This window comes from Lontra canadensis, unplaced genomic scaffold (genome assembly GCF_010015895.1).
Source record: "Lontra canadensis isolate GAN:19392208 unplaced genomic scaffold, GSC_riverotter_1.0 scaffold4, whole genome shotgun sequence".
Lineage (NCBI taxonomy): Eukaryota > Metazoa > Chordata > Mammalia > Carnivora > Mustelidae > Lontra > Lontra canadensis.
In genome coordinates, this window is record NW_022630998.1 from 6,467,427 (window position 1) to 6,492,086 (window position 24,660).

At 37.0% G+C, this 24,660-nt stretch overlaps 1 protein-coding gene and 1 long non-coding RNA gene across 3 annotated transcripts in view; one reads left to right on the top strand and one right to left on the bottom strand.

Moving 5' to 3' along the window:
* Positions 1-21,752, bottom strand: SLC25A46 (solute carrier family 25 member 46). Of its 2 annotated transcripts, none has more exons than XM_032845097.1 (8): positions 21,665-21,752; positions 18,047-18,089; positions 16,207-16,264; positions 13,792-13,869; positions 13,236-13,336; positions 6,135-6,191; positions 4,854-4,911; positions 1-1,928 (listed from the first exon to the last, which is right to left on the bottom strand). In XM_032845097.1, the coding sequence occupies exons 1-8, from the start codon at positions 21,681-21,683 to the stop codon at positions 1,350-1,352; spliced, it is 993 nt and encodes a 330-aa protein (XP_032700988.1). In that variant the 5' UTR covers positions 21,684-21,752; the 3' UTR covers positions 1-1,349. The 2 variants fall into 2 exon arrangements, with proteins under 2 accessions (XP_032700988.1, XP_032700979.1); XM_032845088.1 differs by lacking the exon at positions 21,665-21,752 and adding an exon at positions 20,492-20,906.
* LOC116859648 overlaps positions 21,750-24,660 on the top strand; it is a 7,345-nt gene continuing 4,434 nt past the window's right edge. Inside the window, exons 1-2 of the long non-coding RNA XR_004381196.1 lie at positions 21,750-21,868; positions 23,748-23,890. This is a non-coding gene — a long non-coding RNA (uncharacterized LOC116859648). The remainder of the gene's footprint in view (positions 21,869-23,747; positions 23,891-24,660) is intronic.

Genomic DNA, 24,660 nt, shown 5'->3' on the forward strand with positions numbered 1-24,660 from the left:
TGAAACTCTAAAATGTTTAATGATATATCGGTCAAATGCTTATTATTTTATTATACAAAGAACCTCACCCACCAACTTCAATTTAGGAACAAGCAGAATTTTTTTTTTTTTAACATACCGACAACCATGTTTTTGCTTATTATTTTTGAGATTTACTTCTTTTCCTCATCCACAAAAAGCAGGACGAACCCTTTAATGTTTTTATTTTTTCTTCATTATTCATTCAAACAAGTTTAAACAAAAGGTGATAAGAAATAAACTTGCTTTTCCCTTTATGTATATCTAGTTTGAGAATGAAACTATTAATAAAAACTGAAGCCATTATTTAATGATGACTATGTGGAAGGCAAGAGGCACACACTTTCACATGAATTTTAATTGTGTCTCCTCTAAGACAAGTCATTCAGAAATATAAGGCAAGCGACATTCCTTTCAGGACACAATTTGTAAATATGGAAACATTTAATAGTTGTCATGATTATTTTTTACTCTCTTGCTCTTAGGAGTGGCTCTAAAAATGGCCCTGATGATTCACATATCTAGGTAAGCAAATCAAACTTTATAAACATATGACGAATTTTCAGTTGCTGGCATTGAAATGCTGGGTTTGAATATGGACAAATACACTGTTTGCCTTAAATCTTTTGGGTACCTTGTCCTTTAATGTTTTGTTCTGCCATTTAAGCAGAAAGTACATGACTTCATTTTATGAAGTAAGCTGATCTCAGAGTGGAAAATTTGTAGAGATGAAGGAAATTCCAAGTTCCGTGTATGTACATAAATGGCTTTATATAATAAATATATAGCCATTACGAAGTTACACAGGGAAAATGCAATTTAAAACTCTTCAAGTCCTGCTTACACGTGGGCAAATCCAGTCCTTCCCATCTTTATCACTGATGACATAGTTTATTTACTTAAAGGTAAACTATATTGGTACTATATACTCTATTAAGGATGACATAGCAGTATCAATCTAGAAGGTGAAATAAACTTCTAATAAATTCTTAAGTCAGATGGAATAAATTCAGCTCTGTGAAATCTTGTTTTATGTTTGCTGACAAATTTCTCCTTCTGCCCAGGATCATTTTAGTTTAGCATGAGTGCTACACTGGCTAGAATTCAATGCATGAGTGTTACTTTCACTGAGTTTTCGAATTTGGAATACTTTTCATCCAAAATATGTACCTATGCCTTTTAAAAAATGAAGAGTCAATATATCAGCATGGGCTTTCCCTACCAGTTTCACTTTCGAATCCATTTTCCCCCCAGTACTTCACTTTTATCCCTCATAATTTCATAACAAAGTATCCAGATTATATCTTTTAGACTAACCAGGAACTTAAACCTCAAGCGCTATTTTGAAGAAGGGTGGAGTAAATAATTTTGGTAATCTGTAGAACAGCTGCATGCAGTGTGTACTGTATTATAACAGCACCAAACCCCTTATAAAAACCAAGCACTCCTTCCTCCTGCCTTATGGTATTGATACAGTCTCTCATTCCCTCGTACTGTGTGTTAATTGGAAGCACTTCATAGCCAAGGTCTGTATTGTCAATGATTGTGCGTGTTCCTTGAATGTGAAGGCGGTGCAAGACTGTTTCCAATGGGTAAAGTATAACATCAGAGCAAAGACTGGCAGCAAAGTTAGCAATAAGTTCTGGAAAATAAGCATCCAACATACTCTGCACTGGACTAGTGCTCTCAGCTAGATGGCTACTATAAGTCTTTCTCTTTAGAATTAGGAGGACAAACTTCTGAATGATTGAGCTGATGATGTAATGAAGAACTCCATGCAGCACCGTAGGGAAGATCAAAGAAAGGAGTGGGAGCAGTCGTTTGCTATGAGGCACTCCGAGGCCAATCACTCTTCCAATTCCTTCTTTTACACATTCCAAAATTCCAGTGTTATCGCGAATGATCTCACTCTGAAATAAAAATGATGAAGCGAATAAAAGTGAACAGTTGCTTACTGTGCCAGAAGAAAGGGCTCTTATTAGGTCCCTTTTAAATCCCAATTTATGACTACAGGAGGAAAATATCAATGGCTTGCACACTTCGAAAGTTATCTAAGCATTATATTCTTTTTTCTTCTTTTCCTTTTTAAAGATTTTATTTATTTGAGAGAAAGAAAGAGAAAGAGAGAGAGAGAGAGAGGATGAGATGGGGGAGGCTCAGAGGGAAAAGCTGACTCCCCACTGAACATGGAGCCTGATGCGGAACTTGACCCTGGGACTCCAGGATCAAGACCTGAGCCAAAGGCAGCTGCTTAACCAACTGAGCTAGCCACCCAGGCGCTCCTAGATTCTTTTTTTCAAATGAAATTAACTAACAGACAGCTGTGAAGCTGGGAGCTATTCTCACTGGGAAGGGAAACAGGGGAGGAGATGGGGAAAGGACAACCTGGTTCCTCTATCTTCAAGAAGCTCCTTAGAACTCATTTTGAAAAGCTACGGGACACCTAAAGAGGTTGTAAAGGGCTTAGAGTTCTTAAAAACCTGCTTATACCCTGCCTCCACCCATTACTTACCTGTTATGTAACCTTGGGCTAGTTACTTTTCCTAAGAATCGGTTTACCATTCTATAAAAATGGGATTAGTCCCACCTACCTTTTATGCACAGGGCTGCTGAGAGTATTACATGAAAACAGGCTTGGCTTCCAGAGGCACTCCCTCAATATTATCTACAATGTATCTGCCTTTTTACAGTGACATTAGGGAATGAGAGTCAATACAGATTCTTGGTCAGAAAAGGATATAAACATTGCAACCTAAGAACAATGGCATGAGTGTACACAGTGACCTTAAAATGTAGGAGCCAGATCACAGATTTTTAATAAAGACAACAGATCAGCAGGAAGCTCATTTTTAAGTGCTTCGGGAGTTGTTGGAGATTTGTAAATAAATGTGTATTTTTCAGGAGAAAAAGTGTTCTCAGAAATCCGAGCTCCCAGAAGAGGGAAAAAACCCACTGAAACATGAATGAAGTAGGAAGAAAGAAGCTAACGTAGTAAGCTGATTGTGTGCTAAAGAAAGGATGAGAATGGCTGCCTGTCATGGGGAGAAACAGACAAATCTCAGATACATGGTGGAGTTACAACTAAGCAGGCATAATTGGTATGAAGGATGAAAGAACCATAAAAACCAAGACTTTCTTAAAAATTAGAACTGTTTTGAGTCTCTGGGAGCAGATATCAATAGTACCACTAGTGGAACAGGAGAAGAAGCTCAAAAGGAAGCTAATTTTCAGGGTACTAAGAAGAGACTGTTTTATGAGTTGAGTATGAGGGGAAGATGATTTAATTCACATAGATATTAGAGTTTAAACGATTCATAAGAGTAAATGAGTTCTTCAGGATGGTGACTATAGGATAAAAGCAGAGCAAGCCAAGGATAAAACTTTGGAGGACTGTGGAAAAGATGGTAAAGAGGTTATCAAAAGAACGTGCTCAAAAGAGAAAAACTGTTAAGAAGCAACAGACATACTTCTAGAAAATACACAAAAGGAGTCAAAAGGAGACAGCAGGTGGAAGAGCAAGAAAAAACAGTGGCTGGATATTGGGTAAAAAAAAAACCCAAAACAACTGACAGTGAGCTGGGCACTTTATATAAATAACTCATCTAATTTTTATAACTGTTATTAAAATGCTATCCCCATCTTATGGATAAGAAAATTAAGATCTAGAAAGGTTAAAATATTTGTTTACTTACAGATCAAACTTAAGTAGAGAAATGTGATTTTGGTAAGGGTCTGTCTAAAGCTAAGACCTGTTCTCCCCAATATATCACACCGCTTATTTTTTCTTTAAATAACTACCCTCCTGCTATTTTACCCCCTTATCTGTCAAATGTGGATATCTCATTGAGTGATAGCTCTGTAAACCTCAGCCTTACACAAACATCGTATCATTTGATACAATGCCAAAAGCAAGGGGAGAGGAAAGTATATTTGCATAGCAAAACATTAACTTTACTTAAGTTAATTATAAATAAATAAATAAATAAATAATCAATCAACAATAAGGCCAGAAAAGCAACTAAATGGAAAAGAATAATTACAAAAGCAAAGGCTAATCCTGTGAGGTTCTTACAGAGGAAACACATACATACTGAAGACAAGAAATAAGCAACAAGATCTGGTGTTGGAGGCAGGAGATAAGTGGTATACAATTAATTGGATTTTGAGTATATGTGAAATTAATACTATCTTCAGGTTATAGTTTTAACTGTAAGAATGGTATGGTAAGAAGTACATTAATACACTGTACTTGAAGGGCCACCATGTGGTTAGAAGTGGTAAAACACTAAAAAGCTGACGAGATTGCTTTAGCTTTGTAGAATTTAACACACCATGGTACCAAATGTTCCTTAAAAGGCATATTTAAAAAGAATGCTGTTTGTAGACTATCTTTGGGACTACCTGCTCACTATTGGGGTGATTATCCAGCATGTTTTATGCTCAGGTAATTAGTAATTTACGGTCTGGTGACAAGCCATAAACATCTGAGTTGTTCGTAAAGATTTTAAAAAGTTGAAAAAACCAAACAGATTCTTTCTATTCAGAATAAGCTCTTGGCTGGGTTCTGAGATACCTGAATGAAGAATACAGCTGGCTATGAGATGGATAAAAAGAATTAAAACTAGAAGTGTGAAGTAATTTTGCAAAGGAAAGATACACAACCAGCAATGTACCTAGTACACAATCTCTGGGATATGGGTGGTATTTGAGAGATTAAAATTTTAAAAGGATAGTGTCTTAAACTCTTCTGGTATATAATCAGAATCTGATATAAACAATATACTGAATATTCAAAAAAATTTTTATCTAAAAAATGACAATAAAAAGTAGCTCACCTGTACTGTTTCAATTAGACTTGCTGAATAAAAAGGCATTGCCACCATGTAAGTTAGGCTGTAGAAATTAAAACAAATTTATCAGTATACTGAAACAACATGCTTATGCTAAATTTTGAATATCTACTTATATATATCAGTGTAATTTATATTCAAGCCTGAATATATTTAAGGTTTCAACTATTAATATCTAACATAAAGATACTTTGGAGACCTGAACTGTAAGATGCCTTATTGAACAGTTAGTGATAAAATTTAAGTAAACACAGGGAAAGGCTGCAAAGAAAATGGATTTTATTTTAAACCAGTAAAATGTAGGCTTGGTTATGATTCACTGTCTAACCTGCATACAGCTAATGTAACCTTGTTGTATACCTGCATATAGCTAACATAGCCTATAAATCTGATATTTAAAAGTTAGGATGAGGGATCCATTCCACTGTTTGCCTTTTTAGTGACATTTGAACAAGTATACTGTTCTACTATTATCCTATTGATTATCATTTTCCATTCCCAGATTTCCCACCCAGCAGAGCTAAGCCAGTCTTCAATGATGAGTGAAGTCCCCTTATATTAAAAAACAATATTGTACAGCTTTGCAAAGTTGTTTCCTATCATCACTACTTAGACATAGTAATATTACAACTTTGCAAGCCTGCAAAATAGAGTTATTTAAAATAACATCAAGGTGGGACTTACCTAACCCTATGGGCCAGGTCCTGGCAAGAAGTAGTTTTCAAGGTGAATGGAACATCACTAAGTAATAATGTGCTGGAATGTCCCACAGAGGGAGCCAGCAAGCTGGGGAATTTCCAATTCACAATCTTCAAAAAAAATTAAAAAGTGAAGAGTAAAATTCTAATCTACAAAAGTGGTCAGTGTTGTAAAATCATGAAGTGTCTTTAGGACTCCGTTTTAATGACACTAAGGTTTGAGTCTGCTCATCACTATACAAATAAGTTTTTGTTTCTGCTTAATAATAAAATAATATTTTTTCTGGCAAATTGGTTTAAACAAGTTGAAGACCTCTGCTAACTCCCTAAGAACATAGAGAAAAATTAGGTTGTGATTTCAGCCTTTCAAATTTAGAAAGATCTATTTTAAAGATAATATATATTTCAGGATTTTATTCCTCAACTCTACGTTAACTGTCTTTTGAAGTACTAGTCCCATAAATATTTTATTGCCCTAATTTTCTTTGCTGTATTAAGATGTTTTTCAGCCCTAATACTATAAAAATTAATGCAAATTTTCAATATAAGTGCCACTTTTGATACTTACGATTTTAGTAGAAGGTGTTCTCCTATTTGTTTAGGATTCCATTTATGTGAAATCTCCCTAAAAATAAATTTCAATAAAACAGAAGCCATGTTATTTACAACATCTTGAATTAGTCTGACTTTCAAAAAGGTAATTGATTGTAATTAAGAAAAAAAATCTGTAGGAGAAATATATTCTAATGGTGAACATGTTCTTTTCTGGGACACACTTCAATTATGGTGGTTTAAAAAGGAAAAAATGTACTAAGTACTTTTCTATGTGCTGAAAGAAGGGGTTGACAGAAGAGGAAAAACTACCACTAATTATAAAAAACTCAATACTTAAAGGAGGAACATGAAAACTTCAAGGAGGAGATATAAAGATGATAGGCTGAGGAAGAAAGAGAGTTGAGATGGGGAAAGGGAGACAAGGAATAGGATAACAGATGAAAAAGGATGAGAATTTAAAAACACAATTAAGTAACTGTAATGCAGAATGAACGTGGCATTTGTGTAGCACCAAATTTTCCAAGTGCCTTTCTTTATTATGATATTGTGTGACCTTGATTATATTCTGATATCTTTCTGAGCACCTACAAGGCCAGGCATGGTGCAAAGTGCTTTGCAGGAGTTATTTCTAACTCTCACAATGACTTTGTTATCCCAATTTCATAGATGAGGAAATAGGCTGAGAGAGGGTTCATAACCTACCCAAAGCCATACAACTAGTTAGTGACGGAACTGGGTCCAAAACCCTGGCTTCTAGGACTTGGGAGTCTGTGCACTCTGCCTGTACTTGCTCTCATCCCATTTGATATAGGAAGACATCCTGTGAGGTAAGCAGAGCAGGTGTGGTCCAGTTCGGTTATGATTCACTGTCTAACCTGCATACAGGTTAGACCCACAGGGACACATTCAGGTGACAGGCAAAGCACCAGGTCTGAGATCAAGGTCTCGCGCTGTGCGCTTCCTGCTGTTTAGGTCACCCTCGGAAATCAGAGAAAAGAGAAGATAAAGAAGAGAGGCAAGCTGCAAAATTAAAAGAGGAGTAAGTTGTACCATGAGAAAAGTCAAAAAGGAGAAAGGAGAATGGAGAGAGAGCAAAAGGAAAAGTCAAGGAGGAAACAGAATCAACTGAGAAAGCAGAGAGAGAGTAGAAGGGGTGGGAGAAGAGGGAGAAGGGAGAGAGGCCGAACAGCAGAGAGGGAAGTGTAAAATGAAATAAAGTGTGAAATAAAGAGCACTGCAACCAGGGCGCTTGCCAAAACCAGCACCCATGGCACCACGACCCCAGCGGAGAGCTGAGGAAACAGCTTCTATTTGAAATGACTGAATATGACAAACCTAAGGAGACAGGGAATGAATTTCTTTTGTATTAAAAAAGGTGTAGAAAATCATCATTAGTAAATCCTCTAAAAACAAATTCAGTACAATTATAACATGGGTGATAGCAGAATTTCTAAAAGAATGGAAGATCTGCAGAGAAACTTGGGACAACAGACCAACCAACTCTGATCAGTAAGACCTTAGAGAGCCTTCTGGGTCGCATTTTTATTAAATTAACTCTGAAAAACAATCTGAAGGGTTTGAAGGGGTGGGGGGGTGGGAGGTTGGGGGAGCCAGGTGGTGGGTATTAGAGAGGGCACGGACTGCATGGAGCACTGGGTGTGGTGCAAAAACAATGAATACTGTTATGCTGAAAATAAATTAAAAAAATGATTTTAAAAAAATTAATACCAAGACTAATATTTCAGGCCTTAACAACCACAGAAAAATATAGCTGAAATGACCACCAATGGTTTGGATGAAAAAATATAAAAAAGATCAGGCTTTCCATCTTTTTGACAGTGACTTCATGATTCTAAAACAATATATGCTACATGGTTTGCAAATCGCCTGGGTACTGCTGTTACTCTTACCATGGCCCCAGAGAGTACGACCACAGGACATTATGACAGTGATTTTAAGGACGAAACCGTCATTAACATTAGAGACAGACGGGTCTGTGATCAGTATTTCTGTAAGGACAGGGCTACTCTGCCTTCGAATACAATACTAATTACTACTGCCAATTCTTAACACCAATAAGATTATTAAAAGTGGGAAAAATGAAATTTAGAATCAAGTATAAAAAATATGGGACTCTCTTCCTTGTATCTCTATCTGTGGGTAAAACCTATTGCCACAGCTCTAGAAATTTCAATTAGCACGCTGAAACGCTTTAGGAAAGAGAATAATATGAAAAATCTACTTGTGATCAAACCTCTTTACATTTCATTATCATTCATTCATTATTTATATTTCATTATAGGTAAACATATTTAACTCACTATTTTCACAAGTACAGCCTGCCCTTGAAAAAGAGCAATAAATTAAAGAGAAATGACTTGCTTTTTCTTAAAATAGTTCTCTATTTGACAGATTGATATACATGCTTCCATGCATAATCAATACAAAAAAGCAACAGAATTTTTAAATAACTCTATTTTTAAAGTCTTTACTTATCATTCTCTCTCATTTTCACATGTACAGATAACTGCCCTCCTTAAAAAAAAAAAACCTTCCCTCAACCAAACTCATCTTCCAGCTACTCCTCTTCCTCTTTCCTCTGCACAGCCAACTTTCTGAGCTTGCTATTTTTCCATGTCCTAACACCCCATTCACCTCTGAACCCACGCCAAATTGGCTTTTACCCCATTATTCTAAGAAACAGCTCTTGTCAAGGTCCCCATGACCTCTATGTCTACATCCAATGGGCATTTTTAAGTCTGAGGGTTACTGGAGGGAAGGTGGGCAGGGGGATGGATTCAATAGGTGCTGGGTGTTAAGGAAGGCACCGGTGATGAGCACTGGGAGCTGGATATACTTTATTTCCCCTTCAACAGACAGCAGGCCCTCGGGTTCCTCCCTTCTTCTTGAAGCATTTTCTGTCCCTGTATCTCACTATCGCATACTGTTCTGGTTTTCCTCCTCCTCTCTAGTCTCTACTTTTGACTTCTTTGCAGTAGGATTTTCTTAAGCCAGCCACCTATTCTAGAGTTCCTAAAGGGTCGGGCCCTCTTTTTACTTTATATGTTATGCTTCTTCCTAATGTAATGTTATCCAAGATGATGCTTTAAAAACCTCCCAAATCCATTAGCTTCACTTTAGATTTCTCTGCATGTCAACTGTGTATATCATCTGTCTCCTGATAACTCTACCTGGGTGTGGCAAAGCATCTAAAAATGAACTTGTCCAAAATCAAGCTAATGATCTTTCTTCCCTATTCTTGGACTCTTTTAGTGGTCCCTGCTCAGTAACTACTAATCAAAAAGAAATCTACTGAATTGGAGAAAGATTTCATTGTGTTTAAAATAGAATATATTCAAAGTCAGTGAATTCAGAAGAGTGGTTAGGAGACACAGACAACATGAGGAGAAACTGTAAATGCTTATACTAGTACAATACAAAATATGAGATGCGTCAAATGAAGTTGGAGGTCAACCAAATGGTTTTTGTGAGACTGAAATACACAGGGAGCCTAGGTTACAGGTGTTCCTTATGTAAATGAGAAATGACATATGAAAGTAAAGGGTACATGTCGTCTCCCTTACCCCACTTGGGAGAAGATGTGGGGAAAAATTGGAATGGGGTCTGGGCGCTAGACAAAGAGATCACAGATGATTATCTTGGGTTACATACTTTTTCTTTTAAAGTAGTAATACCATAAAGCTCTAAGCTTGGTGACTTCATGGGCACTACAGACCTGTTCTTTTTCTCTCAGATGTGATCAGAATGAAAATGAAAATCTAAATATTTGTGAATCCATACTGTCTCACCTGTTCTACCTAGTGGTTGCTGTCCAATTAGGGAACATCAGTGTAGGAGACCCCCCAAGCTCATTCTCCTCTGGTGGTAACTTCTATGAATCACTTTGGGTTACTGCTTTGCTACCCTGTCTGCTGTGACTTTGCTTTCTCCCTGCCTAAAAACAGAATTAAGGTTTATACTGTACTTCAGAGAATGGCTTTATTTGACATCTAGTTACACAAGCCAAAATCCTAGAAGTCATCTAGGGCAGCTCTTCCTCTATCACCTACTATCCCTAGTCCATCACTACATACCATCTGTTTTACCTAAACACATTTCAAAAGAATCCACTTAGATCCATCTCAAGAGATGCCACCCTGGTCCTAGCTACCATTACTTGTCACCCAGGTGACTGTTGTAGAATATGAACATGTGTCCTCTTATCTACTTTGGTCCTCCCGAAATCTTCTCACCTCCATTTAAAATGACCCTTTAAAAACATGAATCTGATCATGTCACTGACCTCTCCTTAAAACTCTTCAATATCCTTGAAGTGGCCTACAAGGCCCTGCATCAATCTGGCTCTCACCTGTATCTTCAGCATTCTGTCACACAGCTCTCCCTCTTGCTCTCTGAGCTTTAGCCATATGAGCCTTCTTTCAAGTTACCAGAATTCTCCATGTTCCCTGTGCAACACTGTCTTCACACAAACTGTTCTGAGCCTCCTAATCAGCACTCAGATGTCAGGTTAAGCGTTATTAGGGGCACTGTTCCTAACGCTTTACTAATTTCACAGAATCTTTTCTTTTCCTTCTGGGAACACATCTCAATTTGTAATTATTTATTCATTAATGGGATTATTTTACTTAATGGATGTCCCTATACTGGATTGTAAGCTTCATGGTCACAGGTACCTTTTGTTTCCTCTCCTCACTGTATGCCTGATTTTCAGCAAAGGACTTAGGATATAGTAGGTACTCAGGAAATGAATTAATGAGTAGGATTTATCTGAAAAATTATCCCAGTAGAATACAACAAAGATAGCCTTTTGTGTCTTCTTAATAAGACCCAAAATAAGACCCAAGAGAAAATACATACCTATATAACCGACATGTCTATAAGGTATATAGAGTAAGAAAGTTTGATAACAAAATTTAATGAAATTCTGCGCCATCCTATTCCCATTCCTCTTTTTTCTTACCTTAAACCTTAAGTTAAAGTTACTATTTCATCTCTGTGTTAAAGAAATAGCATTACCTGTCTGAAGTCCCAGAAATCAGAAGTGGTATAGCCAGGACCAATAGTATTCTGACTACAAATATACAGAATTCTTTACATTTCAATATATAGAAATTCCTGAATTTTATTAGATCTTTATAAAATGTTGTTTGTGAGAGAATTTTAAGAACACTTGTTGACAAGTACTAACTTATGATCTTATACTATGATATAAAAAGCAGTAGAGTGAATAAAGTTAGTTAAGGACAGAAATTCAGATTTCTTAAGTATGAGAGGGGAAACTTTCAGTAGGCCAAATGTTTTGTTTTGATTTTAACATTTCATAAGTCTGTGTTAAAGAACTCTATGAAGTCCTCTGAAAGCAATTACGTTGGCAAAAAGCCTGATTTCAGTCTTTCCTGCCTTCATTTCACTCCCTGCAAAGTCTGAATCCTAAGATTGAGACACTAGTGTCTGTACCTTCGACTACCTCACTTCCTAGTCAATCCAAAAAATTCACTCTACCAGGGACTAACTCTGGATTAACAAACCACTCAAAGTTTTTGATGCTATCTCTGGCATACAGCACTGATACACAAAGTTAGAGTCCTGCCAAACAGTATCTAAACAAATTTATGATTTCCACTATCACCTACTAATGTTCCTTTCATATATACTCCTTATAAGGTTTCCTTCCTGTTATGCTTTACTGTCTCAAATGTGTATCATTCTTCTCATGCTTTTCTGCTCTGACCCCAATATTCTATTTCAGAGAGTAAACAGACCCAGAAGCAAGTTTTCCTAATTTCTCTTCCCTCTCTTTCCAAATGTATCTACAATTCTACATTCTAATTCTCTCCTCTTGGCTTCTAAGACACTATTATCCTAGGTTACTACTATGTTCAATGGTTTTTGTGAGTATCTCTTAAAACTGCCTTCAATTACCTCTCCTACCACACACACCTTCACATACACACATGACATACACATATGCCTTCACACATCACCAAGGATACTATCCTTGGTCCACTTTCTGTCATTTAGTGTACACTTTGTCCTCAGGGAAATTCACCAATCCTAATGCTTCAACTGCTACTTTTATGCCATAACATCCAAAGTTATGCCTCCAGCTTCAAATTTTTTCTAAGACCCCAATCCATGGTGCCAACCACATATTAGAAATGTCCTCCTAGCTGCCTTGCAGGAATCTCAAACTTCATCTATTGAAAGATAAATTCCTCATCTTCTTTCCCACTCCAACTTATTCTTCTTTTTATATTCTCCAGTCTAGAAGTCTATCACTGATGGAAATTTTCTCCCATCCCCTGATTCCCAATCTATCACCAATTATCTATTAGACTTCAGAAATGCCTATTTCTTTCTGTTCCATACTTCAGATCCCTCCCAGTCTAGCCTAGATTACTCTAACAGTTCTCCACAAATCACTGGGTACACCAGTCTACTTTTTTTATTTTATACTGCCACTTGAGTAAATCCTTGATCAAAGAACCCATATATTGAAACAAACACCTTAGATTACATAGAGAATGAAGCCAAAGTCCCTTACAAAGGCATGACCATGCTTCAGACTAGCATCTCAGCTGCTTTTCCTATTATTCTACTCCATAAATGTCCAGTATTCCAAGCACAAGACTTTTATTACACAGACCTTCCAATTTGCATAAAATTGGGCATACTATTCTTTCTTCAAACCTTTGCCAATAACTTCATGTGAAGTATCCCCTGGGCACTGAATGGGGTTTGTTTAATTATAGCACTAATCTTGATGTACAACTTTAATTTGCTTACATGTGTCTCCTTCACCCAAGTGGCTACTTAAACAGTAAGAACTGCTCACATACTCATGTTTGTTCCTTACTAGACAGTTGTTGTAACATAGTCGTCAGTAAGAGCTGAGAGACCTATCTCCATAGATACTAGACCAGGAAGCATTTTCTTTATCACATACTAATTCAATAAGATATATCTAACTTTGGTCTCTATTTCATCTCTTAGCTACTTCAGGTAACTTTTCAAATTCAATGTGTTTTTAGAAACTATTATTTTTTTAAAAATTTAATATGAAGCTAATATTGAAAAGATGCCAAAAAGGTACCTTGGTAAAGGTGTAAATTCACTTATTATTCCCTCTGCTCCAAGTGTGACTCCCTGGACAATAAACGTACTTCCCATTCCTTTCCAAAGCGCCCTCGGTCCCTAAAATGAACAAAATTTATTGTTATTTCTATTAATGCCTAAATAAGAAACACAAAAAAGGTCTTAATAAAACTTGATATTAAATGTTTACTAATATTTCCCAATAAGGCTTTATTTTAAGACATTTTAGTAGATAACTAGAACTACATTAATTCCTATCATTTTATTATTTGTTGAGTGGCCAACGTTTAGGCAATGTGAATATTCCAATTAATTACATCTCTAATACTAACTAAACATACTAATATTTAATTAGTTTTGGAAATGATGTGAATATATTAATTATTCAGTGACACCAAAAGATGTCATTACCAGGTTACATTAGTTTTAGAGCAAGCATTAAAATATTTTTGTTAACTAAATTAAAAGGAATTACTCTTGGTTTAATTACCACTAAGACCATATGGTACTTATATTATAAATAATCTTAATAGAACCTATAGACTAATTCTCACCTGAGTTTTGTTGAAGCTGTACATGATATTGATGACTGTAAACGGAGTGAGATGGTAATGCCGGGCATGATAATTAACCTATGAAAGATTATGTTGTAAATTATTTTTGTTATTGTTTTGTCAAGAAATAACAATGTCATCAAAGATATACAAAGGAGTCAGAGCATAAACAAAAGTCCAATTCTAAAGTCATCAGAAGTTACCCTGAACAAAATTACTACTATTAAAAGTACATTTAAATAACTTATTAAAAGTACAGTATATATGGCTATATATATATATATACACACACAAACACACAACACAGAAGACCCATGCACAATATACACAGTAATGTAGAATATATAATAAAGAAGGATAAGCTGTTTGACATTTATGTTTCCATAAACACTAGAATTACATTTGGTGTAGCCAAACATTCATGCCATTGAACACACAGGAGCCACTGAAGAACTCAGGGAATGGGAGATTCATGTCTCCCAATATCAAGCACTTTTTACACTGTAAACTATAAACAATTGGTAAATTATGAAATCAGTAAAGGGGGGTGATATTTTGTAAAATAACAAAAAAGAAAGTATCAGAATGCATCACACATTCTAATGCCATTATTTCATAAAACATTTAAGTTACTTGTATAGATGTACACACTGAATCACAATGTGATACTGTTGCTTTGTAGAATACATGTCTGAAATCCACTATTCTAGGCTATCTGCACTGTCCGTGCCTTTAATGACTACTTTTTTGGGTGCTGAAGCATGAGCAGCTTAATTTGTAATTATTTATATATTTTCTAACTCAATTTTCAAAGAAGATTAAGTTAGATTATGGAAGCTTTTACCACAGTGCTGTCCACTTAATCCATGGGGCCATTCGGGGGATCTACAAGTTTAAAATTATCTTCTTAATGATACTAAGGCATCACTTGTCTTTTTTATTGTGTTGACATATTCAAAAATAGCGCAAAACAATGGTGGCTAAAACTGCTTACTCCTTAGCATGACTCAAGATAGCTGGCAGCAAACTGTATTTTTGTACATATTATATTCTTTATCCCATTCACTTGGAAGGAGGAAAAAGCCATTTCCACTTAAGAATGTCTTGGTGAAACAGTAAAATGCATTAATTTTATAAAATGTTGATTCTTAAGTATACATCTTTGTAATTACTATTCTGTGTGTTACATAATGAAGTAAGACTGCTGTTGTGAGGAAAAGCACTTGTCTGATGAAGTTGCAAGCGGACTAGCTACTTTTTTCATGGAACACCATTTCTCCTGCAAAAACTGACTACCAAACTACAGTTATTAACATGTGAGAAAAACATGCAGGGGCAGATGGGTGGCTCAGTTGACAAAATGTATGACTCTAGGTTTTGGCTCAGGTCATCTCCTTGGTCATGGGATGAGTCCCACATTGGACTCTAAACTCACCCGGGAGTCTGCTTGAGAGTCTCTTTCCTGCCCTCCCCACCCATCTCCTCACTCTCTCTAAAACAAACAACTAAATCTTAAAAAAAAATAAAAATAAAAATGAATAAAGTGAGCCTATTGATTAAAGGAAAAAAAACTGGCATTATGGGATGCTAATGATAAATCTGACTTTACAAGCAAAATTTAGAATTCTGGAAAAACTGCATCTACCATGAACAACTTACCAATACTGAAACACCTTTCTGGTGGAATTGGTAGTGATTTAATGACAATTTTTAAAAGTACTATATAATCAAATGTCTTAACATTAGAAGATCTACAGAACTCAGTAAATCAGTATTTTTCTTTTTTTTTAAAGATTTTATTTATTTATTTGTGAGAGAGAGAGAGAGCACACAAGCGTGCACGAGCACGAGCAGGGGAAGCAGCAGGCAGAGGGAGAAGCAGGCTCCCTGCTGAGAAAGAAGCCAGTTGTGGGACTCGATCCCAGGAACCAGCATGACCTGAGCCTAAGGCAGACACTTAACCGAATGAGCTACCTAGGCATCCCAATATTTTTCAAATAATCAACACATGATGTTATACAATCATATATAGATCAATAGATTTTAATGTAAGAGAGTACAAAAAGTTAATTCACATGGTTTGAAATTTCTCACTGCAAATAACTTTTAATATATTACTATTTATTAAGTTTTGGTGTAGTAAAAAAGAAGAAAATCTGCCAATTATCTGAAAAAGATATAAAATATTCCATTTTCAATATATATGTGTATAAGGTTAGACCTTCTTCTTCCAAAACCAAAATTTTTTATGAAGTAAGAGTTTTCAAGACCAAAAAGTTTGAGACTGATCTATTGTAGATTCTGGTATATTTCACATGGAGTAACAGTTATCCAGTTTCAGCCATTGATCTGAGTTCTGTATTTTAAATCAGAGTAAGGATTATTGTTTAGAAGGTAACAGAAAGGTTCATTTACCTGACATTGGCGGCGTAGAACAATGCAAGGATGAGCCAGTACATTTTCTGTAAAGAGGCTATAAAAGAATAATTTATATATATAAAATAAATAATATATATATATTTTGTGTATACACACACACACACACACACACACGTAATAGCCAAAACTTAAATTACAACAAATATGTATCTGAAATTATTCTTGCTTGAAGAATCATGCATTATTTTGTTTCCCATTCTAACAGTTAAAAAAAAAATTGTCTGGATATATTTGCAAATCATTCTAAGAACAACAAAATTCAATATGAAAAGAATTAAAGCCAAATCTGTAAACTGGTAAGCAAGGGCAGTAACAATAGTAATACATGTACTCTAAAGATGAAACTACAGCTCCATGCCTGAAATGGGAAACTCCTTTCCTAGACAACTTAAGTGCTCCTTTCCATTTCTTTCAGAAGATATCCTATGAACAAAGTTCCTATCAGAAGAGTTATCTGTTCTTCATGAACCACCTTCTATAAATTTTAGTTTTGATGTACATTGCATTTAAGTTATTAGGGATTAAGTTATAAGGATTTTAATAACTATTAATTGACTACTATTTTGGATATCAAATATTTCTTCTGAGAGCATTCCCTACAAAATAATTACAATTGCAGGCTTACATACTAACAGTGACAGCTGCACAAGCATGAGAGCACATGTAGGGTGTATACATATACACATATAAATAATGTAATCAGGGGCGCCTGGGTGGCTCAGTGGGTTAAAGCCTCTGCCTTTGGCTCAAGTCATGATCCCAGGGTCCTGGGATCGAGCCCCACATCGGGCTCTCTGCTCAGCAACGAGCCTGCTTCCCTTCCTCTCTCTCTGCCTGCCTCTCTGCCTACTTGCGATCTCTGTCAAATTAAAAAAAAAACAAAAAAAAACCCCTTAAAATAAATAAAGTATCAAATGAACAACAGCTTTTAACAGTGAAGCTAAAGAAAAATTAATTGTAGCAAAAGGAAAATTTTAATTCACAATTATGCTCCTATTTACAGTAACACTCTCAGGTTTATTTATGCAAATAAGATAATTTTTTCTTGATTAAAATTTTAAAACAATGAGTTGTCCTGGCATGCAACATAACCCTTTGTGGAATTCTGATGTATTTTGAAATAATATTCATTAGAGATCACATAATCAAAATTGGAGGGTTTTTTCCCCACAAAATGATCATTAAAAATTAAAAAAATAGGGGCTCCTGGGTGGCTCAGTGGGTGAAGCCTCTGCCTTCGGCTCAGGTCATGATCCTAGGGTCCTGGGATCGAGCCCCGCATCGGGCTCTCTGCTCAGCGGGAAGCCTGCTTCCCTCTCTCTCTCTGTCTGTTGCTCTGCCTACTTGTGGTCTCTCTGTCAAATAAATACATAAAATATAAAAAATAAAATAAAATTAAAAAAAATTAAAAAAATAATGGTCATTAAATGCTGATTGTAAGCAAAACCCAGACTTCATGTTGTTAAATATCATATTACAATTAGAATGTTTAGGGGAAGGTTCAATGCAAATAACTTTCTCTTAGAGGGGGGATTAGATCAGATTTTTTGGACAGACACATGAAAGTTATATAACTTACAAAATTATTTTGTGGTTATAAATTGAATGACTATTCTCTATCCTTACTAAAAAAAAAATCAAGTTATAGATTTTAAATAACTTTTTCTGCAAAATATTATTCAACATTTAATCTACTGCTCCAAAGAATCAATCTAAAGGAAGCAATACTAATCATTTAATATCTTATATTAAAACACTCTGAATAAAATACTTTAAATAAAAACTTCAATTAAAAATCATTAGAAAAAAACATTACCTTGCAAGGCCAATACCAAATCCAGCAAATCTATTCAACTGCTCTAAAACAGGAAGAAATAAGATTACTCATAACCAATACTTAGGTTTACTGTAAAAATTTTTTTTCTTTTATTAACATGATATTTACTTAAATTCTAGGTCCTAGAGTCAAATTCTGATATGGGTCAGGGAAGCTGTGGGAAGCTGCAAGACAGACCTGGTCTTCAGCTCCAATCCACTGTTGACATGTGGGACTGTGGGCCCAGTGTTTATAAACTGTTATTTTTCTAAAGAGATATTGTCATTTTTACATACTATCTTCCAATTTTAAAATACCAGCAACTATTTTAAAAAGCATTACAAAACTGTGGGCCAAATCAAACATGTCTGCAGGTAGAAACTAATGATAACCACTTTTCAACTTCTAACTACAAACAATTTAAATTTTTTTAACCAACAACTTCACCTCCTATCTTGTAAAATTAGTCATTTGCTGTTATTGATGGAAAACATCTATGTTAAATGAACAGTTGCAAGTAAGACACCTCAAAATTATTAAATCGAAAGCATACTTAGTGTAATCAAAATGGTTAAATGAGGCTCGCTTCCCGACAAGTTTTAAATATTTTGAGAGTAATTGCTTAGTTAGATCTCTGTGAGAAGCTACTGGGTACATATGCACTACTCCTGATGGCATTTCTATTGTCTTATTAGAAAAGTTTACAGCTGGAAACACTCCTATGCATACGTCAAAACAAATAAAAGAATTTCTCCTTGGCTAAAAATCTAAAAATCATGATGGTGAAATACCACAACCTCAGGGGACCAGACATTACATTTCTACTATAATACAATATTCACAAGGGATAATTTTTTTTCTCTCCTCCTCTTTTCTCTGTCTCAGCTCTTTCACATGCTGTCAGAATAAGGCCATGTAAACATGTCCCTGGGGAAACTATTTTGTTAACCCTTGCCTTGAAAAATGTACAAGCCAGATAGAAGGTTCTTTTGCCAATTAAGATACTTTCCTCCTTTCAGCTTTTCCCTTTTTGCATGTATATTAACAGAAAATGCCAGTGATATTTTCTGCAAAGTGTTAGAAAGGTTTATTAACTGTGTAAGTTAACTAAGTCTCTCAGTCTTCAATTATCCTTGCAAAATTACCACCGCCAACCTCTTAACTGCTGCAAACACCCCCTGGTTTTAAGAGTTCCTCCTCACTCTAACCACTAAAGCACAAATTATAAAAAGATAAAAATATCAGCTTTACTGCCTAAGAAGTTAACTGTGTAGCAATCATATATGCATTTTGAATTACTTTTAACGTTCCGGTACTCCTTTGGGACCACAGAAAGAAAACTAGAGAAGGTGAAAAAACAAACTGTATAACACTGTGTAAGAGCCTCCTCCTCCTCCTCATTTGCTCTTAGGTGATATTTAAAATCTATTCCTCCAAGTTAACTCAAATCAAATAAAAATTACTGTACTTCCAAGTACACATAAATAAATGCAAATGAATACATCTAGAATATACTTAATATTTAATGGTCTAGTCTATTATTCTCATGATTTCAAAACGGGAAGAGGCAGTGATTATTTCCATTTTGTGAATAAACAAAAAGTTGAGAATATTTAGGTCACAGTGTTATAATTAAAACACAGGTCTTCTGACATTCTACAGTGAATAATTATGTCCTGATTCCAACGTCTTGACATTGTCTCACTGTTTCTTACTTCTTAGTGGAGTTTTTAGGTGAGAAATAGGCGATGGGAAAATACAGGAGTACAGTTTGAGAGTCTAGAAAACAGACAAAATTCCTATGATTAAAAGAGAAAAGGAAGGAAACGAATATTTTTTTTTAGCTTACTATGTGCTCCATACTATACGAGGCATTACTTACACCTCATTTTATTTAACCTTAAAAAAAAAACCTCTATGAATTCTTCTTCTAGCCACCTTAAAGGTGAAAAGACGCAAGGCTCTCAGAGGTTAACAAAATGTCTTAGCTTTTGAGAGTGGTACAGTCAGGTTTGAATCGAAGCCTGCCAATGCTGAAAAACTTTACAGAACCCAAAGCTATCATTATTAATTCAAGGCAATAATGGTGTCAGTAAACTAGGTATTGTTCACATAATTCCCAATAAACAACAAATAATCCAATTTCCTTCCTTCTTGATTTAGGCCATGGGATGTCACACACCAAAATCCTTCGAAGCTCCTACCACGCAGCCCAGAGCTAAGGCAGGTGTCTGTTCCGAGGTGATCCCGGAGGAAAGGTTTGTGCAAGGAAGACGGAGCAGGCCCGCTGCAAGGGCAGAGGACGAAAGGAGGGCAAAGGGTGTGGCGCGCGATAGGTCCAGCGACACCGGAGGCGGGACCCTCCGCGCGGCTTCCGCGGTCTGCAGGCCGCGAGCCGCGGCCCCGCCACTCCACCCACCCCCGCCTCGCTCCCAAGTCCCTCACCGGTGCTCTGTCCCGGCACGCCGCCGCCGCCGCCGCTGCTGCCGCCGGGAAACGGTTCCTCCGCGGGGCCCTCGAGCGGGGTGGAGGGGCCGGGTACGCCGTAGGGCGGGCTCTTTTCGCCCCAGTGCAGGTTGCGGCTACCGGGGATGTCTGGGGGAGTGGTCACCCAGTGGCTCAGGTCCGACGCGGAGCTGAAGGACCTGGCAGGGAAAGCGCCGCCAAAACCCTGCTCATCCCGGGCACCGCCCCGATAGCCCAAGCCATCGAATCCGTCCGGGCGCCGCGGATGCATCGCAGACGGGGCAGGATGATGCGAGCCCACCCGGAGCCCACGACCACTGGGGCCACCGCGACCTCCAGCCACTCGGCTTCTTCCCGGCCCCCCGCCGCGTCTGGAGCGATCTGACAACCGGAAGTCACGTTGCAAACCCGGAAGTTCGGCGAGCACGTGATCATAACCTTTTCCGGCGGACTGGTGAGAGAGAGCGTTGCTACGGAGACGCGGCGGTAACCTAGGACCAATCCTTCAAGAAAATCGCTCTCTGGAGGAGGTGGAAAAATGACTGTGAGGTTAATGGAACATTGTACCAAAGAGAAGCCAAGGGAACTGGGGTGGGAAGGACAGCCTGGATAAGCGGATGTCGAATAAAGACGTTTTATCGAGGGGCGTGAGGCGTCGGTGGAGCTGACTCACTGAGATCTCAACCAGAAATGTCCTTCTGCACTCAAAAGGCCTCAGATCTAGGTCTTCTCTTTTCCTCACTGGTCTAGTGCCTCGCCCGCTGCAAGGCATCGGTTAGACTTTAGAGTTGCGGGGTGTTGGTAACGTCTCTGTAGCTTTGCCTCCCGCACTTAGAGTTTTAGCTAGGTTCTATTGAGAGAGCTGGTTCTGCCCAGTGAACTAAAAGGTACTATGGACAGCGAGAGCAAGCATTACAAAAGACCGTCTGTGGAGAAAACCTCCTTTCCCCGTCCGCTCCCGCACGAATGTAAACTGCTCTCGGGATTTAGGAATTAAGCATTTTGCTTTTCCGAGGCTACAAACAGTTGTAATTTTTTTCTTTTTCCTGGTGCATCTAAGTCACTTAGTGTCTTTAAAGTCTAGTGATACTGTTCAAGATTGAGATCCTAGTTGAACAACTAAGAGGACTTCTGAACAGAGTCCTCTACTACCTGTTTTCATGGGCTCCATGGGCTCTTCGGGCAAAGTCCTTCTCCCGAGACTTGATCGAGCCTTCCATGGATTCTTCCTGTGTCCCTACTTCCCCACTGGACGTCCAGGATTCTGAGGGCTTTCAGAAGAGAATCTTGACACATGATTCTTAATCAACCAGACGCGACCCTTTCTTTGAAGCGATAACTTCATTCATAGGGTTGGTATGTGGCTTAGGCAATTGTATTGAGTCTCTCAATACAATTGGGTATTGAGTATCTGGTATTACTAGATATATAATATCAATTGGGTATTGAGTATCTGGTATTACTAGATATATAATATTGAGTATCCAGTATTACTCAAGTACTAATACCAAATTAATATCAAATTAATTATTGAGCATGGCAATACAAAATATTTCTCTGTTCCTTAGAAATGATTGAAGTAAAGATGCATTTGGCTCAGGTCCTAAACTTGTTTCTTAAAAGGAGAAGGAGAGAAAGGCCTGTGTTTATGCGTGTGTGTGCACTTTTAATATAAAAACCATAGCATCTCACAATTTCTCATCCATATCAATGAAGAAAAGATGAATTAGTAAAAGAAGGACAGCAGGGTAGCCAGTTGAGGGGAGGAAACAATAACAGCCCCTCCTCACAGCTCACCCCCACATAAATTCCAGCTGCAATAAATTGTATTTTTTTCTTTATTTTTAAAAAGATTGAATATTGGGAGAAAATAATAAGGGGTTATTTTTCAAATAGTCAGTTGGCAAACTTTCTAAAAGTGACAGAAATGTCAAAAACCATGTATGGAAAGACTAATCAATTTGACCATATAAAATTTAAAATTCTGTATGCAAATAAATAAGGGAAAACATAGTAATCAAAATTGAAAAAAAATCACAAACTAGGAAAAACTACGTTTTAACATGATAAAGACAATGAGTCACTTTATTGTAAAAAAGCTCTTAGCAATAAGTAAGGGTATATCAGTAGAAATATAAGCAAATAACATGAAGAGGCAAGTCATAAAAAAAATGCCCGCCGTTTTGAAATAAAATAAATGCCTCAGCATTTTATGTGAAAAAATGTCTGCCAGTAATTGAAGAAAGGAAAACTTAATAGCTATATTTCCCTATTTAAAAGACAATGTTTAAAAGGGAAAATGTACATTGTCATGCAATGTGAGAAGAAAGTGGCTGTCATTCATTTCTAGTGTGGCATAAAATATAACAACTTTTTCTTGGAGAGCTATTTGACAAAATGTCTAAAAAACTGTAAAAATGATAATCTTTTGACTCTTAAATCTTAGGAAACAAATATAAGGTATATATATTTACTTATGCACATGTTCATGACATAATTGCTCGTAACAGGAAAAATTGTCAGGATACCAAATATCAAGTGATTATCCATTAATTATTAATTAAAATGATTCTCTATATGGTCCTTTAAGCGAAGTATATTTATTGAGCACCTATCCTCCATACAGTTAATGTTCTAAGCAATGAAGTTAGAATGATAAATAAGCCAAAGTCCTTGCCTTGTTAGAACTCACATTCTAGTTAGGAGATGACTAATAGATAAATAAATCATGTCAGATAATGAAACAAACATAATGCAATGTCAAATAATGACACATGATTTATTTAATAAAATCAAGTCAGTGGTAGAGGCAGTGTTTTTTAGATTGGTTGGTCAAGGATGTCCTCTGTGAGGAAGAGATCTTTAAACAAACTTAAATGAAGTGAAGGAATGAGCCCTGTGTGAATATCTGGAAGAAACATTTTCAAGGCAGAAGTAAGTGTAAAGTCCTGGTGACAAGCTAGGTAGTTAGTGAGCAAGGGCTCACTGAGAGCAGAAAGAGAATACGGGACAGATTTAGCAGGGCTTTCCTGAGATGAGGAATGAGATGACCCTAATGAAGTTTTTGAAGGACCAATGTGAATTCCCTATGGGGCAAAGGTGGAAGCCTCTATTGAGTAGACCACTGTAAGTGGCTCAGGTAGGAGACAGTAGAAAAGTGCCTCCTAATCTATGGTTTCCCTTTCCCAGGTTTTCAGTTGCCTTTGCTTTTCTGTTTTCCCACAGTAAACTGCAGGCCAGGAACAGATGATCCTCCTTCTGAAGTATAGTCAGAAGACCAGTAGTAGCCTAATGCTTCATCACGATGCCTATGGCATTTATCTCACTCTATCTCATCATGTAGGCCTTTTATCACCTCACATCCTCACAAGAAGAAGGGTGAGTACTGGACAGGAAGATATTTTGAGAGAGAGACCACATTCACAAAACTCTTATTACAGTGTAATTGTTCTATTTTATTATTAACTACTGTTGTTAATTTCTTGCTGTGCTTAATTTATAAATTAAACGTTATCATGAGAATGTATGTATAGGAAGAAAAAAGCATATATGGGATTTGGTACTATCACAGTTTCAGGCATGCACGGGGGGGTCTGTGTCTCTCATGACATTGCTGTCAAGACTTCAATTTGAGGTGCAGTTATTTTAGACTTAACTGGGTTTGACTGGGACTGGAGGAGTCACTTCCAAGATAACTCACTCAGTTAATTGTGGAAACAATGCCTCCTTTTCTTGCTGATTTGCTGTCAGGAGGTCTTAATTCCTTGCTACGTAGAGCTCTCCATAGAACTTTTTTCTTTTTTTTTTTTTTTTTTTTTTTGAGAGAGAGAGAGCTTGAGCATGTGAGCGGGAGAGAGGGTAAGGGAAGAGGAGGACAGAGGGAGAGGGAGAGAGTGCATCATAAGCAGGTTCCACACCCAGCACAGAGCCTGACTCGGGACTCACTCTCACAATCCTGAGATCATGACCTGAGCCGAAATCAAGGGTCAGATGCTTAACTGACCTAAGCCACCCAGGACCGCCTCTCCATAGAACTCTGGAGTGTCCTTCTAAAGTGACAGGTGACTTTTTCCCTGAACAAATGATTCGAGAGAAAGCAAAGAGTATCCTACACTGTCTTTATGACGTAATTCTACTTCATCACTTCT

What these genes read in the sequence shown, in the direction of transcription:
- SLC25A46 (XM_032845088.1), bottom strand. Translation starts at nt 20,783, where the DNA reads ATGCATCCGCGGCGCCCGGACGGATTCGATGGCTTGGGCTATCGGGGC. An exon ending in TTTGGTATTGGCCTTGCAAG is followed by an intron (nt 16,265 to 18,046) that starts GTAATGTTTTTT and finishes ATTCTTTTATAG; the next exon opens with CCTCTTTACAGAAAATGTAC. An exon ending in GTCTAATTGAAACAGTACAG is followed by an intron (nt 1,929 to 4,853) that starts GTGAGCTACTTT and finishes TTTTTATTTCAG; the next exon opens with AGTGAGATCATTCGCGATAA.